The sequence below is a fragment of the Phaseolus vulgaris genome, chromosome 11 (assembly GCF_051622355.1).
Source record: "Phaseolus vulgaris cultivar YP4 chromosome 11, ASM5162235v1, whole genome shotgun sequence".
Classification (NCBI taxonomy): domain Eukaryota; kingdom Viridiplantae; phylum Streptophyta; class Magnoliopsida; order Fabales; family Fabaceae; genus Phaseolus; species Phaseolus vulgaris.
In genome coordinates, this window is record NC_143508.1 from 3,373,895 (window position 1) to 3,393,826 (window position 19,932).

At 35.5% G+C, this 19,932-nt stretch overlaps 2 protein-coding genes across 3 annotated transcripts; one reads left to right on the forward strand and one right to left on the reverse strand.

Moving 5' to 3' along the window:
- The first annotated feature begins 55 nt into the window (after positions 1-55).
- MRL1 (Pentatricopeptide repeat (PPR) superfamily protein) lies at positions 56-12,720 on the forward strand. Of its 2 annotated transcripts, XM_068609920.2 has the most exons (19): positions 56-513; positions 751-1,501; positions 1,638-1,911; positions 2,155-2,218; positions 2,300-2,444; positions 2,525-2,640; positions 2,742-2,870; positions 2,975-3,148; positions 3,240-3,404; positions 3,581-3,721; positions 4,345-4,444; positions 5,310-5,418; positions 5,505-5,596; positions 6,673-6,763; positions 7,093-7,324; positions 7,422-7,514; positions 8,187-8,235; positions 11,756-11,849; positions 12,025-12,720. In XM_068609920.2, the coding sequence occupies exons 1-19, from the start codon at positions 196-198 to the stop codon at positions 12,257-12,259; spliced, it is 3,372 nt and encodes a 1,123-aa protein (XP_068466021.1). In that variant the 5' UTR covers positions 56-195; the 3' UTR covers positions 12,260-12,720. The 2 variants fall into 2 exon arrangements, 1 of the variants encoding a protein (XP_068466021.1); XR_016517272.1 differs by lacking the exons at positions 8,187-8,235; positions 11,756-11,849; positions 12,025-12,720 and having other exon boundaries at positions 2,972-3,148; positions 7,422-7,493.
- A 1,721-nt stretch (positions 12,721-14,441) lies between these two features.
- On the reverse strand, positions 14,442-14,883 carry LOC137832997 (auxin-induced protein 15A). The gene has a single exon (XM_068641400.2). The coding sequence runs from the start codon at positions 14,838-14,840 to the stop codon at positions 14,568-14,570; it is 273 nt and encodes a 90-aa protein (XP_068497501.1). The 5' UTR covers positions 14,841-14,883; the 3' UTR covers positions 14,442-14,567.
- Between the last annotated feature and the right edge of the window lie 5,049 nt (positions 14,884-19,932).

Genomic DNA, 19,932 nt, shown 5'->3' on the forward strand with positions numbered 1-19,932 from the left:
GGGTAGGAAGTGTGTTGTAACAGAAAAACAAAAACGCGCCACGTCAGAAAGAATCGGATGAGCAAGAAGTGGTGTCGCTGGTTGCTCAAAAGAAGGTGTGCTGCGTCCTCTCCTCTTCTTTCTGCTAAATGCTAATCCACTTCTTCTCTTCCACTCTCACTCTCACTCTCTCTCTCATTCTCTCTCTCTTCATCCATGGAAGTTAACCTCTCTCTCAACCGACACCGCGCCCTCTCCCTAACCTCCCGCGCTCCGCTCTCCGTTCTCCGCTCACACTTCCTCGCCTCCACTCACTCCCTCCGTCCGCCTCCCACGCCGCTCTCCCTTCGCTCCCGGAACAAACGCACCACCAGCCGCAATTTAGGTCTCCTCCGCTTCCACTCCCCGCGCTTCGTCTACAAGGCCTCCCTCCATTCCCACTCCCTCGTTGTCCTCGTCATCGTCGTCACTTTATCCGCCGTTTCCTGGCTTCACTTCACTCTCACCAAGAAAAAAAACGACTCTCTTAACCAGGTCACTTTCCAACAATAATATTCCAATTTTCCACTTCTTCAATTTTGTTATCAGATTCTTTTCTGTCAATTACTTTTTTATTTTCGCATTTACCGAATTCTTCACTCCGCACCTCTGATTAGATGCGTTTAGTGTTGTAGATAGAGTTTTTGTGCTGCCCAAGCCATGCAGCTTGTGAATTGATTGAATGTCTTCTGTTTGTGTGACTGCCACCTTCTAACTTTTTCGCTAGTGCAGACACGGGGGCATGCGAAGTTCGCGTTATCGCCTCAAGGAACTAACGTTGGGAGTCAGGTCATTGATGGCGAGATTCTTGGTTTTACGGAATTTCAAAGGGATAGCGCGCTGAGTGAGATTGGGAAGTTGAAGGATCACCATGGGGAAGAGTACCGGGTGTTTGAGGAAAACGAGATCCACCTCCCGTTTTTGAAATCTTCGGTGGTACAAGAAGTGGCCCTCGCCGCTGAGACTTCAGAGTCATCTTCTACTGTTCTTGACTCTGGTGTGAATAATAATAGTAATAATAATAGTTTCAAGGTGTTGGATGAGTCTTTTTCATCCGTGGGTTTCTCATCAAGTTCATTACCACCTCTAGAGTTCGCTGAGGAAATGGTTATACAAGTGGAAGAAAGTCAAGATAAAGTTGACTCTGATCCCGAGTTGTCTTTAAATAACGTCGAGTCTGAGCATACTGCTTCTTCTGTTCGCGTAAACAACGCACTGGCAACTGTTGGTGGACATACTAAAGAAAAAATTGAATTTGGTTCCATCAACGGTGACGTCGTTTTTGGGGAGTCAGTTAGGGAAGGGCTTTACATGTTTTATGAGGTTAACAAGCCTGCAACTGGTTCTATGACACCACTGAGTGGTTTAAAGCCATTATCTCCCCGTGCTTCTTTTATGAATAAAAAAAGATCGCCCTCAGTGATGGGAAATGTCACACTGAAAGGAACAGGGTTATCTACAGATATTCCTCTACAAAATGCAGGTAATTTACATGAAAGAAAATTTATCAGCATATCATTTCAATGATGATATTTTTGGTCAAATCCTTTCATAGTTATCGTGATGAACAGGCCAATATTTAAAGAGAATTTTATGTAAACCATGTTTTATTGTTTCAGAACATGTCAAAGGAGCAGCTGAAGTTTCCAGTCATAAAGATGGCTACCCTCTGCAACATGTGAGTAAAAACTTGAGGAGAGGCAGAAGCTTTTCAGGAGACAGGGAAAGGACAAACATGGATTACAATAATAACACAGTTTTCCCCCAGAATACTACTCTCTCAATGAAGATGCATATTGATCTGAAAAACGATCAAATCATGGTGCATGATGATCAGAAAAATGTTCCTTCGGAGCATCTAAGCAAATATAATAATTTGCTAAAAGTTGGGAGGTAATTTGCTAACTTGATCTGGCTCCTATGAACACTGAAAACTTAATGTAGTTGATTTATGAGAATACTAGTTGGAGTTTTAAACATGAAACCATTTACTTTCAATGAAACAGTGAGGTGAAATTCCTCCCTTCACTTCTTTCTTATTTGTTAACTATATCATGATCATGATGCCCATCTGACCTATTTTCACTATTACTTTTAAGTTTGAGAAACTTATACTAAGTACATTGATTTTGTTAGGCTACATGAATGTGTAGAATTGCTTAAACATATGGAAACAAAGGGTTTATTAGACATGACTAAGGTACCTGCATCTTTCTGGTTTTACTTGATATTTAGTTCTTCAATTTTTTGTTTCTCTTATTTGCCTATTTACTGGTTATAGGTTTATCATGCCAAGTTTTTTAACATCTGCAAGAAGCGAAAGGCTGTTAATGAAGCGTTTGATTACATTATGCTCATTCCAAATCCAACGCTGAGTACATTTAACATGCTTATGTCAGTGTGCGCAAGCTCCCAAGATTCGGAAAGTAAATATTCTGGTTACTCTCTAAAAGTTCCTTCTTTGTTATCTTTTCAGCTCATCGCATTTTTGTTGTGCATGTTTCAGGGGCTTTCCATGTTTTGCAGCTTCTTAAGAATGCTCAACTAGAACCTGATTGCAAACTTTATACCACTCTGATATTAACTTGTGCAAAGAGTGGAAAAGTTGATCTAATGTTTGAAGTATATTATCGCCCTTCAACTCACCATAGCATGATTTAATTAAATCCAATATAATTTTCTGTAAATTATGAATCTATTAAAATTGTTAATCGTATGCCTAGGTGTTTCACAAGATGGTTAATTCTGGAGTCGAACCTAACGTACATACCTACGGAGCACTTATTGATGGTTGTGCTAGAGCTGGGCAAGTGGCTAAAGCATTTGGTGCTTATGGAATAATGAGGTCAAAGGTACACTTATTGCAAATGTCTTTCTAAAGAATTATCTTTGTAGTATGACTTGAGCTCCTCCCTGTTTTTAATTGTACATGCTGATGTGATGTTTTATGCAGTAGAATGTGAAGCCAGATCGTGTTGTATTCAATGCACTTATAGCTGCTTGTGCCCAATCAGGAGCTGTAGATCGTGCTTTTGATGTTTTAGCAGAAATGGCAGCTGAAATGCAGCCCATGGACCCTGATCACGTAACTATAGGTGCATTGTTGAAGGCATGCACTAAAGCTGGTCAGGTGCTGTTTCGTTCTTTCCTAATCACTCTTTTTTATTGTACTTTATTATGTATCTATTTAATGTTAAATGATTTCTGTTTTTTTTTTTCAGGTTGAACGAGCAAAAGAAGTGTACAAGATGTTACAAAAATATAACATAAAGGGATGTCCAGAAGTTTACACCATTGCCATTAATTCGTGCAGCCAAACTGGGGATTGGGAATTTGCTCTTGCTGTATACAATGACATGACCCAGAAAGGGATCCTCCCAGATGAGGTACTTTAAAAAATTAATTGTTGGTGATATGGATTATTAAAATCTTTAGTTTCAGTATATTATAAAGCATAATAAAAAACACTTTCATTTTTATTGTGGTTTCTTGAATTGGTTCGTGTATGTTTTTCATCATTTCTATACTGTTGTTTGCTTACAGAAGCTGACTCATCATGCAGATATTTCTGAGTGCACTGATAGATGTTGCTGGTCATGCTAAAGATCTGGATGCTGCCTTTGATGTTCTACAAGAAGCCCGTGAAGGAGGAATACGTATTGGAATAATGTCATATAGCTCATTGATGGGTGCCTGTAGTAATGTATGTCCTGTCAAGTAATACAATTAAAGTTGAAAAGAAACAGAAAACGAGACTGTCATGAATGAAAATGAAAACATCAATAATGAAACCTAGGACAAATTTTTAGTCATGAAACTCAAAAAAATTGGATTATGGATTTTTTAGAGTATGCATAATAAAAGGTAAGGGAACTGAAATGGATTGAAGGTCTATTTATGGGACAGTAGAGTGTATTTGAATTATATATTAGAAACGGATGATAAAAAGATGTTTTTATGTTTTAAATAAAAACATTAATTTAAAAAGAAATTCATTTAATGACTGTTATTACTCTTTCTACTTGGGAAAGTAATGAAGTAATGGGTTTCCTAAAATTACCATGTTTTTCTGGCATTCTAGCTATTGATTTTAATTAAGAAATATGTATGGATGTAGAATGTTTTCTTCAGTGTAGTGTATATATGGATTTTGTGCTCTAGTTGGTGATCCGCAATCTAGAAACTAATAATAATGAAGTACAAGTATGACCTAAGGCAACTACTGTGTACTTTTATGTTTATTTTCCTTAGTAAGTTATGTTTTTTCAAATCTTTTGCCGCCTGCATTGACTTCACCTACTAACTAGTGGCAACTGCTTGTTACAGGCAAGAAATTGGCAGAAAGCATTGGAGCTATATGAATATCTTAAATCTCTTAAATTGAGAATGACCGTTTCAACAATTAATGCTTTGCTGACTGCACTTTGTAAGTTTGACTTTTTTCCTTGGTCCATAAGATTGTTACATTCATTTCTTTATGCCTCATCACTAAATTTTTATCGGAAAAACATTCAATAGCTTGGAAGAGTAGTTCCTTCTAAAAAATAACTGCAAATTTGAAGGTCTGTGAATTCAGGGGAGTTTAAGTTAATAGGTTTAGTAAATATATCTGAAGATGGAGAGATAAGAGAGACGGAACGAAACTTGTCACATGACTAGACAACTAAGGCTAACATTTCATTCACTCTCAGGTAATAACAGGTGAGTTATTGCTTGACTTGGGACTTGTCAAAGTTAGGGTACCATTGTCGACCAGTGAAGCCAAGGAAATGGGGATTTAACTAAAACTTTGAGTAGTCCCAAGTATTCTGGCATTTTACACACACACACACATATATATATAGAAATACCCGAACTAGAAACTTTGATTGCTAACCACTAAAATACCCCTAAGAATGGAGTGATGGAGAGAAATTGCTAGAGAAGCAGAGTATTTTATACACAGTTACTGTTACTGAGCACTTCTTTTATACAAATTACTGAACTTTTAACTACAGAAAGCAAAACTTGTAACTGAACTCAACAACTTACTAACTGAACCTATAACCAAAATGTCATAATATGATATAACAACTAAAATATGATAAGGACAGTGTAAATTAAGATAAATTCCAAATGATCTGACTTTGTTTAAAATTTCTTTTCCTAAAGCATTTCTTGTAAAGGGCATGAGTGACACCCTTTTCTTGTTTTCATTTTTATAGCTGTTTCCCCAATTTGTACAGTTTCATTTTTAAGTTAGCTGATTAATGGGGAAAATGGAGTTTAAACATTGTAAGAGTTCTGTACAGGTGATGGAGATCAATTTCACAAGGCTATGGAAATATTTTTTGAAATGAAAGGATTAGGATTGAGCCCAAACAGTATCACTTTCTCGATACTTATAGTGGCAAGTGAGAAGTAAGTGGTCTAAGGATTTTATCTTTAAATTAATGTTTTCTTTTGGTTCTTTCTCAACCAATTTCTTATTTTTACTTCCTTGATAGAAAGGATGATATGGAGGCTGCTCAAATGCTCCTTTCTCAAGCCAAAAAAGATGGTGTAGTCACTAATCTCATAATTTGTCGATGCATAATTGGTGAGTCTCGTTTAATTTTGTCAGCTTCAATTCTCGCCCTGTATTCGCTTTTTCTTTGATATTGCTTTGAAAATCACCAGTTTTTTTGCATGACTGCTGTATTATTAAAAAATAATGTTGCTTCTTGTGATGAATGCAAATACATTGAAAATTGATGTATAGTTTTCCTTTTTTGCGTTTTTTCTTTTATGTTGTTACCTTTGAAGCCCAAATATTTCATACACCACGGGTACAATATGACACGTGTAAATGATATGAAAAAATTCTTAAATTTCAAGATTGATTAGAGTTAGATTTGTTAATATGAATTAAAAACAAGCATTTTTTGCATAAATGAACTATCTTTTTTGAGGGACATATCCTTTCTATTTAATACTTAATCATATTAGTGGTTGGTGATCACAGTTTTAAAAAAATTACTTGTTGTGATCATATGGCCAAAGACCATATCAAAATATTTTCTTTCCTCAGTGAACATATTATAAAAATTTCATATTTACTCGCACCTCTATTTGAACATCACAAAAAGCATCTTTAGTCCTCTTCAAGAGAAGTCTTCTATAAAAAAAGTTTTGGCTCTATAAATTTGCCTTCTTTTAACTATTTATTTAAGAATATAAATGAATAAAATAGACTCGTATTAAAGCTGTGTAATTTAATCCTTGTCAAAACGTAAGAGTAGTATTACAAATGTATTAATATTTTAAAAAAATGTAAAAGTTGGAAAATGCTCCTTATAAGACAGGAGTATATGGTTTTATAGGATCTTACAAATTCTTTCACAGTTTTGTGTTTGTTCAGTCAGTTAATTATGTGCAATCGCACAGGAAATATTTCTAAGGCTGTTTCATATAGAAAATACTGAAATCATGGAGAAATCTTATTCCTTCCCCTAAATTATAAAAAAAAGTTAGGCTCATATGATATGTATAGAATTTTATTTATAGGACTAGTTCTTAATTTACTGGGAACTTCAAGCAGAAGGTTGTGGATTTTGGTTATCTTGTGGCCCAAATGTTATGCCTTGATAGTTCGGTGGTTTGTAAATCCTGATAGCACTTTGATTTCTTTGAAAGGAATGTGCCTGCGGAGATTTGAGATGGCTTGCAGTGCTGGTGAGCCTGTTTTATCTTTTCACTCAGGACGGCCACAAGTTGATAATAAATGGTATACGTTACTTGGTTTTTACAACTTCTTTTAAGACAATGCTTTACTTAACTATTTATTTGTGTATAGACATTCTTTTACGTATTTGTTTTTACAATTTGTGAAAGTTAGAGTGCTGCTTTTCATAGTGAAACTATTTCTACAAAATTTTGTTTGAATTGATCCTATTTTTGTCCATTCTTCGCAATTGAATCTGTCAAAGGAAAACACTTAGAACACTAGGGAAGTCAGTAAATCTCTGTTCCCAGTTTTTTTATGACACTTAATTTTCACAGGCTTCTCTTCAACTTTTCTTTGTGGAAGTTTTTAATGCTGTTTTTACTCTATAGGACATCATTGGCCATAATGGTGTTTCGTGAAACAATTGAAGCTGGTCAAAAACCTACAAGTGAAATATTGTCGCAAATTCTGGGATGCCTGCAACTCCCTTATGATACATCTCTGAAAAATAGACTTGTTGAGAACCTAGGAGTAAGTGCAGAAACTTCAAGAGGATCAAACCTTTGTTCATTAATGGAGGGATTTGGTGAATACGATCCTCGTGCTTTTTCAATACTTGAGGTCAGTATGGAGCTGAAACTAGTTGTGTTCAATATCTTGTGTCTTTTTGTTTCTAAGGGAACCTGGATGATCATATGATGCTGTAATAATTTTGTAGGAATCCGCTTCATATGGACTTGTTCCATCTGTATCATTTAAAATGAGTCCCATTGTTATTGATGTTAAAGAATTGCATGTTTCTACTGCTGAGGTGAGCTATTCTAACTCCTATATTGATTATTTATGTTTCATAAAAAGGGTGCATTTTAACTGTGAAAGGCTAGAGAAAGAGGGAACTGTATGTGTGGGATTCATTAACTCAACTGTATCTAGGAATTACAATCCTTGAATTTCTATTTATTGGAATCAGGTTGAGTGTAAGTAACATACCCAAGCCTGTCCCATAGTTCATGAAAGCCAACATATGCTCCTTATATTCCTAAATTAACTAACAAGTTTAAAATTAACATAAAGTGCTTTAACAGTCGATAAACCTGACATACACAAGCCTGTCACTTAGTTCATGAAAGCTGACATAATCTTACAATGTTCCAGGATTAACTGACAAGTTTAAAATTAATTCATTAGAGTCACTGGACACATAATTAGCACACAACATAAACAGACGCAAATATTGGTCTTTATTTTATAACCACATTTGATATTTGGTGCACATATACGATCTATTATGATACCATAATTTTTGCTCCAAAGTTTGAATGATGGATCCAATAACCTCCTGTTTCCTTGCTTATTCTCTGTTCATGTCTCTTTCATACTCGGTACTTTGTGTACAACTGAAACATTTGCAAATTTGACATGTAGACATTTGTGCTACTGCAATTGTTAAATCCATATCCTAAATCCATGAAAATGTTAACAGGTGTACATCATAACAGTTTTGAAAGGTCTCAAGCATAGACTAGCAGCAGGTAATATAATCATCATTTAATAGTATAAGTCCTTTTATTTGTTGAAATTTTCATTCATTGAAAGATTTATCCTCTTATCTTTATTTATGATTGTTGTCTGAGATAAATTGAAATTGTAAAAACAAGTTAATTTGCTAAACTGACTTTATTTATATGAAACATACTCTATTGATTCTCACTTTTGATATCTGGACAAGGAAGTGAATTAAATCTTTAGCGTAAGTAGACGTAGTTTTCATTTCGGAATCCTTTGCAATATTGTATGGAAAAAAGCTGGCAAATGATCAGTAAGAATATGCTTTATTTTATTCACTTGAGTATCATTATCTTCTTTTGTTAAGGGTAGAAAAAAATCTAAATTACAAAATCCAATCCATAATTATCCAAATTCATATTAGTTTTAATCCATTTAAATGGATTTATCTCAAATCCAAATCCATATTTTTGGATCTTAAATCCAATCCATTTAATTGGATATGAATTGGATATATTTTTATATTATCCAAATTGCATTTTGGGTTGGATTTTGAGCAAAGACAATTCAGGCTCAGGTTGAGCAAAGACAATTCAGGCCAGGTTCAGCAAAGACAATTCAGGCTCAGGTTGAGCAAAGTTAGCCCAAGTCCACGTCAATCCGAGTCGTCGGGGCCTAAGTCGAATCGAGTCGTACAGGTCCAGGTCGATGTCAGGTAGAGCAGCCCCAGACCGATGTTGAGTCGTCCGGGCCCTGGGCGATGTCGAGACGTTTAGGCCAAGGCTGATTTTGAGTTGAGCGGGCCAAGGACGATATTGAGCTGAGCGGGCCCGAGCCAATGTCGAGCCGAGCGAGCCTGGGCCGTTCTCGAGTTGAGAGGGCACGAGGCGGGCCCGAGCTGATGTCGAGCCGAGAGGGCCCGGGCGATGTCGAGTTAAGCGGGCCCGAGTCGATGTTGAGCCGAATGGGCTTGAATTGATGTCAAATCATTCGGGCTCGGGCCGATGTCGAGCCATACTAACCCGATCCGATGACGAGTCGAGCGGGACTAGGCCGATGTCGAGCCGAGCGGCTTGGGTTGATGTTGATCCAAGCGGCCCCGGGTCGATGTTGATCCGAGCGGCCTCGGGCCGATGTCGAGTTGAGCGGGCCCGGGCCGATGTCAAGTCGTCCAAGCACGGGCAGATGTCGAGTCGTCCAAGCACGGGCCGATGTCGAGTCGTCCAAGCACGGGCTGATGCTGAGACGTACGGGCCCGAGCCGATGTCAAGTCATACGGGCCCGGACTGATTTCGAGTCGTACGGGCCTAGATCGAGTCGTATGGGCCCAGGACGATGTCGAGTCCTACGAGCTTGGGCCGTTGTCGAGTCGTCTGGGCCCGGGCCGATGTCTAGCCGTTCGGGCCCGGGTTGATGTCGAGACCAGCAATTCCGGGCCAATGTCGAATGGAGCAATTTCGACCGATGTCGAGGCGAGCGGGCTCGGGTCGATGTCGAGTCGTCCGGGTCCGATTCGATTTCAAGTCGTCTTGGCCAAGGCTGATTTTGAGCTAAGTGGGCCAAGGTCGATATTGAGCTGAGCGGGCCCGAGCCAATGTCGAGTCGAACGGGCCTGGGTCGTTGTCGAGTTGAGTGGGCTCGGGCCGATGTCAACCGAGCGGGCCCGGGCCGATGTTGAGCCGAGAGGGCTTGGGCCGATGTCGAGTCGAGCGGTCTTGAGCCAATGTCGATTCGAGCGGCCCCAGGCTGATGTCGAGACGAGCGGGCCTGGATCGTTCTTGAGTTGAGCGGGCACGAGCCGATGTCGAGGCAAGCGGTCCCGAGCTGATGTCGAGCCGAGAGGGCCCGGGCGATGTCGAGCTGAGCGGGCTCGAGTCGATGTTGAGCCAAGTGGGCTCGGATCGATGTCGAGTCGTTCGGGCACGGGTCGATGTCGAGTTGTTTGGGCTCAGGCCGATGTCGAGTTGAGCGGGCTTGGGCCGATGTCGATCCGAGCAGCTCTGGGCCGATGTTGATTTGAGTGGCCTCAGGCCGATGTCGAGTTGAGTGGGCCCGGGTCGATGTCGATTCGATCGAGCCCAAGTTGATGTCAAGTCAAATGGGTCCGGGCTGATGTCAAGTCGTCCAAGCACGTGTAGATGTCGAGTCGTCCAAGCACGGGCCGATGTCGATTCGTACGGGTCTGGGCTAATGTCGAGACATACGGGTTCAGACCGATGTCGAGTCGTACGAGCCCGGACCGATGTTGAGTCGTCCGGGCCCGGGCTATTTTCAAGTGTTCGGGCCCGGGCCGATGTCGAGTCATACGGGCCTAGGTCGAGTTGTATGGGCCCGAGACGAAGTTGAGTCGTACGGGCCCAGGCCGATGTCGAGCCGTCCAAGCACAGGCTGATGTCGAGCCGTCCAAGCACGAGTCGATGTAGAGTCGTACGGGTTTGGGCCGATGTCGAGTTGTACGGACCCATGCCGATGTCAAGTCGTCAGGCCTGTGCCGATGTCAAGTCCTACGGGCCCAAGTTGATGTCAAGTCATACGGGCCTAGGTCGAGTCGTATGGGCCCGGGCCGATGTCGAGTTGTACGAGCCTGGGCCGATGTCTAGTCGTCCAGGCCTGGTCTGATGTCGAGTCGTTTGGGCCCCGTCCGATGTCTAGCTGTCCGGGCCCGGGTTGATGTTGAGACTAATAGTTCCGGGCCAATGTCGAGTGGAGCAATTTCGATCGATGTCGAGGCGAGCGTGCTCGGGCCGATGTCAAGTCGTTTGGGCCCGGGTCGATTTCAAGTTGTCTGGGCTCGGGCCGATTTTGGGTCGTCATGGCCTGGACTGATGTCAAGTCGTTCGAGCCCAGACCGATGTCGAGTGGTCCAGACACAGGATGTCGAGTGATCCAGACCCGGGTCGATGTTGAGTTTAGTTGGGTTAGACCCACTCTGAATCAAATTAGTACGTGTACATATCAAAAGAGATTTAATATATCTAATAAAGTGAATTTAATCTAATTAATAAATAATTTAATTTAAATTTAATCCACTTTAAATAAATTTAAAAAATTCAAATAAATTTGATTTATGAATTTCCTTCTATTTGGATTTGATTGGATCTATCCATGACCACCCTATCTTTTCTTTAGCATATAATAGTCGGTTTGCATCCGTTTCTTGGTAATACTTCATCTTTCCTTTTATTTAATGATTTTCCCAACAATAAAAGGAGTTGTTTTCTGGAACTCTGTAACAAATATTGTGAACAAAACCTTGTTATTATGACATTTTGCCAGATCAATCTCTTGGTGATCGTTTGGAAATTTTAAATTGGTGATCTAAGTCTATAAACTGCAGTTTTTCTTTTAACATACTATTACAGGATTCTCTTTTTTCCCTTTTTTAAATTGTTTGTTTAAATATGTCCAAAAAAAATGTTCGTTTAAATAAACTTAATTAATAATTAACAAGTTTACTAAACCAACAGATGGCATGAGGTAGAAATATTACATTATAATCTCCTTCCTGACTTTGGTTGGGGATTCCCATGAAAATCTTCTTTGCAGGTGCAAGATTGCCCAACATAATCATTTTATTGCCTGTAGAGAAAACAGAAGTTGTGTCTCCAAAGGGGGAGAAGATTATTAACCTTGCTGGAAGGTAAGATCGTCAATCACAAATGTGTACGTTGTCAACATGCTTTTAACCATATAATTGCCCCACCTATCTGTAACAATCCATTGTACAAACGTACAATATGAAATGCTATCCAAATTTGTCCATAAAATATTGTTTAAGAAATTTGTGTAACAAATATGCAATATTTTGGCTTCAGAATGGGCAAAGCAATTGGAGCGTTATTGAGGAGGCTTCAGATTCCTCACCAGGGTAATGAATCGTATGGTAAGCTTAGAATTAACGGTGTGGCTCTGAAAATATGGTTTCAGCCTAAACTTGCATCTCCATTTAGCGGAAAACCAGGTGATTGGAGTTCCTCCATGTCACGACTGGGTAAAGGTATTAGTCATCAGCAACGAAACATCCGAATTGGCAATCTGTCTTTGGACTAAGACGAGTGTACATGTATTGATTACCGGCCTAAAACAAGCATCTGCTTTTTGCTTTCTTCACTAAACCATCTTAATATTTTTTCAATATCTAAGTTGAAAGCTCCTTCATCATAATGGTATAATAGAAGAGTGATTTTAGACCCAAGAATGCAGATAATGCCTTCTTGAGTGCTGAGGCCATTGAATGCTAGGAGCAGGGAAAGTGTGGTGACCAAGGTCGTACCCGCGATACAATATAAATGGCAGTTCTTCACCTGCAGCTATGTCATGGCCTTTGCTACGCGGATTATATATATGTATGATGATAGAGATGCAGATGTTTCATGTATTCTTTTTGTCTAGAACTCTCCACATGTAAACTATAGAATAGGTAACTTCAAAAAAGAATAAGACGATTTTGATGTTTATAACTTCTTCCCTTATTTTCAATCACCCTATATCAGATTAATGATTTCTCCCTCCCTCTGTGCTCGGCATTTACTTTGGATTATTCACATTAAAAAATACCAATTAACATGACCTATGTTTAGCTCACATTTAGAAACTGATTTAGGATATAAAATTGAATTTCAGGTTGAAGTAATTTTATCCGATTTTTACATTGATTTTTACTATTAACTTGTTTTAAGAATAATTGTTTAAATGTCATCTCACTTTGTTCACTCATATAGAAAATCACCATTCAAATTCTTGATCACTTCCTTAAAGAATACAGAACACGAGTTCATCAACACTTGACTTGTGGGTCTAATAAGATTATTATTTATTACTACATTTTTTATTTTAATCTTTTAGATTGAAGCATAATATTTGAGTGGAAAAAAATAGTTAATTACAAGAATATAACTTGAGCCAAGTGAGGCATATATTTAAAGCTTGTTTAGTGAGCCAAGTAAACAAACTTATTGTTTGAATTTAACTCATTCATTTAAATGAATAAGAGGTTTAGTCTCTAAAACTATATATATAATAATATTTGTTGAGAAAAATAATCTCTGTTATGAGTCCCAAACGAAATACTCTGAACTCCAAAAAAGATCAAATTTAACATTTGAATTTAATATAAGATTCATAAAACTTTAAATTTAGCTACTTTTTAGTCTATTTATGTCTTGATTTTTTCATTTATAACATATATATTTGGGAGTGTTTTTTAGTTCTATCAATGAGGTATTTTTATTATGTTTTTATACACATTCAATAAACAATCTCTTTATTAACTAGGTAACTAGGAGACTTATATATAAAATAAGGATAGAGGAAATAAAAAATGAATAGATAATGCATATATTCAAAGTTTAAACGCTACTGTTATTTAACCATAAACCATCTTATATAGTAAATTTGTTTTTATAATATTAATTTTATAAGTATGAAAAGTGAATTTTAATCAGTCGAGAGTGTATAAATTAACCTTTAGAAAACAAGTAAATTAAGGTATCTGAACAAAAAATGATTAAGTAATTTTTGAGATAAAATTAAAATATATTATACATATTTATATAAAATAATTGTTAGCACTGTATATATAAATAAATTTTGAGTTTAGTTTTTATACCGTGTAAAAAAATATTATTGATCAATAAAAAACATTATTGGTGTGATTTTTAAGATAATTACTTTAAAATCAATAAGCATATTTTATATGAAATTTTTAATTAAATACCATGCTAAAAAAAATATACTGTCACTTCTACACCATTTCCTCGACAAGTTTTTCAGAGTATGGATCCTCTTCATCTCCCCTCTTGCGTATTTCTCTCTTTTTATGTTTTTTTTTCACTTTAACATTTTTGTGTGTTTTGTTACCCATGAAAGAAAATCCAGTTTTGAAATATTTGCGAAGGTTTATGTCAAAACCTTAAAAAGTTTAAACTTGAATAATGTATAAAATCAAATTCACAGTCAAATTTAAACTTACCCATATTAAAAAAAAAACAAAGAACATAAACATATTTAATAACCCGAATAATTAATTCAACTTGTTTATTCCGTATTAACTTCTGCAAGGTGAAATTTTGCCATAAGAATAAGCAAAGGTTTGAAATAATAAAAAAATTGAAGTGAGGTTTACAGGGAGTAGAAGCTACAAGTGGCAGAATTGCCATGGAAATCAATTTTGATTCTCCAGACAGTTAACTGATAAGTTTAAACATAATAATAATAATAATAATAATAACAAGGTAATATTAATTATAGTACAAAAATAAAGAAATAGAACATACAATTTTGTACTTGTCAGAATGAGTGAGTCAGAAGGAAAAAGCAAATGCAGTCAATTAACAGTAGCTTATAATAATGGTGTGTTTCAGAAGGCACGCATTCGAGAAGTGAGATTGATGAAAGCGTCTTCTTTGCAAGGAATCGTGAGACCCCCCATGGGATGGTTGAACCCAAACTCTTCTTCTGCTTGGTTCAGCAAATCCAGAAACAAAGGGTGCTTCAAATATGATATTGGAACCACAAACCTCTTCTTTTCGACATCTCCAACGTAAACTGCCACGTGACCCTTTGGAACGTTGTTCGACTTCAACCATGTCTGTTTTGCATTAACCATAAACGGCAAACGAATACCCATCATGGAGAAGGAAGTTTGGTTTTGTTTTGTGTTGTGTTGTGCAGAACGTAGAAAATGGTGCTGTGTTGTGGTCTGGTTGAGAAAGTATTTATAGGAGGAACATGGTGGGAAAATCCGTACGAATCCAACTCATGGTTCAGTAATGTGTCCCACTTCACAATAATATTGGAGAAAGAGTCACATGGTTTTGTTGAAGTAGAAGCTGAAATGCACGTCAAAGTGTCCTCACTATTTGGTTTGGTTTGTGAGCCAGCTAAGTTCCATTGGAGATAACTCCTTTCACCATTCTCCTCTCATCACTTTCTCTATGCAAAACAGAGTGCCGTACGCTCAAAACGGTAACTGTCTATCATGTCTTACTTCACTCCACCAAGATTCCTTACGTTACGGAGGATCACTTTGCCCTTCTTTTTCTTCCATTTTCTGTATTCATAAATGGAGGAAACACCACAGGCCTTCCATTAATTCTCACTTCACTCACATTCATATCATTATTCCACCTTCCAACGTTTTCTCCAACCAAAACTTTATCTTCTGTTTCTTCTGTCTTTCACGCACCCACACTTTCTTTAATACCTTCTTTAATGCATTTTCATCTTATTTTATCATATAAAACTCACATTTATACGATGTATATGTGTGACACGTAATGTTAAGAGTTCTTAAACTTAGAAGATATAATTGAAGTCGGTTAAACAGGGAGTTCCTCCTCCCACAATGAATAACTCCTTCTTCTACGATGATATTTCAACGATAATACTTCAACGCTTAAATCAATAAGAGAGCATAAAATATAATAAGTATAGTATAAAATATGAGTTGAGAGTACTCCTTGTGTTATGTATTAAATGATTTTTTGTAGAACATAATTTGAAATATATAGATTGAATTGTAATCTCTTCACATTTAATTATGATTTTGTCTTAATTGAATGATTAAAACTAATTAATTAAGATCCTTTGACTTGTATTTCCTTAGATGTCAAACCATAATCTTAAAATATCTAACACCACACATATAAAATACACCTACCATATATCAATAAAATATCTAATTCAAACAATATTTTTTAAATTTATGATAATTCTAACATACTTTTAATACAATTTAAAAAAAAAACAAATAGAGTAATTTTCTAAAAATTGATTCTATAAATCTTTCTATTATCATTACAGAAACAAGTAACAAATTTTATATAATCCAAAATATTTAAATTATATATGTACTATTGAAAATAATTTTATTTAATTTGTTATTATATTAAACTAATATAACTTTTTTAAAATTATTAATTTTTTTCTAAATGAAATTAAATTAAAATGTCTTTTTCAATTATAATGATTAAAGAAAGGGATGAAATGACTTAATTCTTTTCATTTTTAAAAATTTTAAATAGTACATCAAATTAAATTTTGTTATATTTAACATAAATTTTGCTTGTCATGTATCTTAATGAGATGATTATGAGTCCCACATCTATGAAGTCAAAATAACTTACCAAAACAACACCCTCTTGCTTTATAAACCGACACACCACACTGAGCTACGATAAATACTGAAAACTAAGATTTCGTGGTCCATTATAAATGTAATAATACGTAAAAGGAAAAGAAAAATATAAGATGTGAGGGTTCATCAGTGAACCGACAAGATTCGGATAGAAAGGATAATAAACAAACATGGAAGTTTAAGAATCTCATCAGATACTGTCACTCAAACTTTACAAACACCAAAACCATTAACACTTCTTTTTCCTATTTCTTTTTTTCTGCCTTTTAGATTATTTGTTTCTTCTGATGAGATGTTTTGCAGTTAGTTTTAATTGTTCAGTACCCACTAAACCTATTTATGCTGTCCCACTCACGTAGATACACTTCCAACTTTTTACGTACACATATAACGCGGCAAAAGTACAATCATACGTATTCTTTTATCACTATATACGTATTACGTTATACCATCAAATTAAATTCAAAATAATATTTATATCTTTTATACTTTTTAAGTTTTTTTATTAAATAACAAAATTAAAAACTATAATTTTTAATTAGACAAATTTATTTTTAATAAGAAAAAAATATTTTTTTAATTTTTTAATTTTCTGACTTTAAATAATTAACACATATATTTTTGAATCTTTGAATTATGTTTTAAAAATTGTATTACACCGTTGATTTGCATGCCCCACTCCATAGATATGTTGTTAACCTATTTAGAAGAACATAGCATAAACCTATTAGCCTATGTATATGGATTCAATTATGGCACCACATACCATTTAAACACACAAACATATAGATCGAAACGTATCACTCAAAAGACATTTTGTTTAAGAAGTTTGGTTCCTCGTGACAAATAACATTGATAAGAATATATTCGAAACGTCAAATCCAAAATACAATTATAATTTCAACTCAAATTTGTCAAATCAGAATTGGTTTCAAATCACAATTCTTCTATTTAGGTTGTGAAAAGAACAGGACTTGGAATTAATTGGAAATAACTAGCTATCATGTTACATAAGTTTTAAAGGAAAAAAAAATCAAAAATAAAACAACAATGCTAGTATTGAGCCTAACAAGTGGTGGTAACAATTTGTATTTTTTTTAATTAGATAAAATATAGTTTGAATCTTAACGATGTCACTTAGATAAAGAAATATTGTGTTGGGAGTATGGTATTTTGTATTACTTTGAAGTATGTCATTGATACTATGTTTTGAAAAAAAAAAAAGTTGTGGAAATTTCTTTTCTAGATTCTCTTCTTTTCATTTTTCTTACAAGGTTATGAAAAAAAATACAAAAAATTAAATAAACGAGAGATGAAACGTTGAACATGGAACAATGATATTGAGTGGAATCATTCTAGAGGAGGGTGCATTTGAAGCTTAGAATATGCTCAATGAGCCAAGGAAACGTTGATCATAAGGGAAATTTCTAAGTTAAAAAATGTCATCTCCCGAATGTAGTTACAAAGAAACTCAAACGAGAACACCTTCAAATTAAGAATCTCAATCTGCTAAACGAAAGAGCAAGAGACGTTGAACGAAGACATTACATGAGGACTAGATAAGTTTAAGAGTATAAATAGAAAAGAAAAATTATTCATATAGAACTCTTGATGGCTAAGAGTGAAAGTTACTTCTAAATTTGTAATATTTCTAGTTGCAAGTTATCATTGTATTCATTGTAAGACATAATTAGTTTAAGTAATTAGTAGTTTGTTTATTTTCCTCTTAAATGGTAAATAAATTAGTTAGTACTTAGTTGTATAATAAGTTCCCTCTAGATTTGGTGATTTATGATACTTAAAAGAAATGCTTCTGCAGATAATTGTTGTTAACATGAGATTAAAAGGTAACAAAAAGAAATATAAACAAGTCAAGAATAACAATGCTCAATTTTGTTTGCACGTTAATGAAAATTGTTTATATTGGAGCCTGCATGTGTTAGCTAAACACAAAAATATTACAGAGATCTTGAAATTCATTCATCAAATCAATGGATGACCTTGATGTAACATAAGACTTCTAAACTAAAATGGGTAGTTTGAGACATTTTATTGTTCAACTAAACTCATTAACATCTAAAAAAAGATATTTATAATTTCTTAACCAGTATCTTAACGATATTCTAGTCTACCATTTTACTTCTTATATTTAAAAAATTAAAGAGATAAAATCACACAAGAACTTTTTTTAGAGAGATGAAATATTACTAATTTCTAAAAGTTTAGAAACTAAAACTCCATTGTAGTAACATTTGAAAATGAGTTGGAAGAAATGAAAATGATATTAAAAAATGAAGATTTAATTATAAGACGGTGAAAGAAGAATATTTCCGTACGTAAGTGGCAATCATGTAAAGATTTGTTGCATGGCACCGCAATGATCAAAATCAAAAATGTATATTACTATTATTAGGGTTTCTTCCTCACCTCACAACCTTCACTATGCAACTTGTACTTTCATACCTTCATGTTTATCAATCATAATTCATCACCACATTACACTTCTAATCACTATTCACAAAGATATCAATCTTTCTTCTATGGCCATAACTCTGTGGGATAAACACTATAATTTATTCATCCATACACATGTAGGTCCCTTCAATCTTTATGTTTGTTTGGTGGGTATTCCTTCCCACACCCTCACAAACTTCTTCCTGCACCCATCAAATGGGTGAAAAGACCAAAATACTCAGTCTCGTTCTGAAAATATATTTCTACAATATATTTTAAAAAAATTATTTTGGAAAACACATTATAAACATTGTGGAAATCTTATTCTAAAATATGCTTTTCAGAATTTCTGGAAAAAAATTTCGAAATACACTTCTATATTCTGAAAAGGGGTGTTTGAGAAGATTTTGAAAAATTTAATCCGAAAATCATTTTAAAAAAAAGTAAAATTGTGTTTTCGATATTAATGGGAGTGCAGAAAGAACTTTGTCGGGTGCAAGAAGAAACACCCTTGTTTGTTTGTTTCTTCTTTTCTTTCTCGTTTCAACACAGCCTATATCCATTGCGGTGGGTTTAAATCCTTTTTTGGCCCTTTTCTGAAAAGTGTGTTGGGCTTGGAGATTGCATTCATGGGTAGATGGCCTTTGTTGGGTAAAGCTTTGGTGGAAGGCTGCTTCTTCCTGCACCTCCATACCTTCTCATGTCACCCCCATAAGTTTTTTGTATTCCAAAAATATCCTTTTTAATATTCCAGATTACATAATTTGGAAGTCTTTTTTTTAATCCAGAATTAGCTTCTAGATTATGTAATCCGAAAGTATTTTGTGATTAGCTTCCAGATTACATAATCCGTAAATCTTTTCTATACATAAGATTAGTTTCCAGGTTATATAATTCGGAAACATTTTTTTCAGATGTCTGATTAGTTTATAGATTACATAATCCAGAAGTCTTTTCTAAATATGAGATTGATTTCCAAGTTATGTAATCCAAAATATATCTAGATTGCATAATCCATAGGCTTATTATTTCAAATCCAAAGGGGTGGCACAAAAAAAATAAAACGATATTTTCACATTTAGTATAGGGATGACACAAGAATATATGGAGGTGTAGGAAGAAAAAGTCTTGG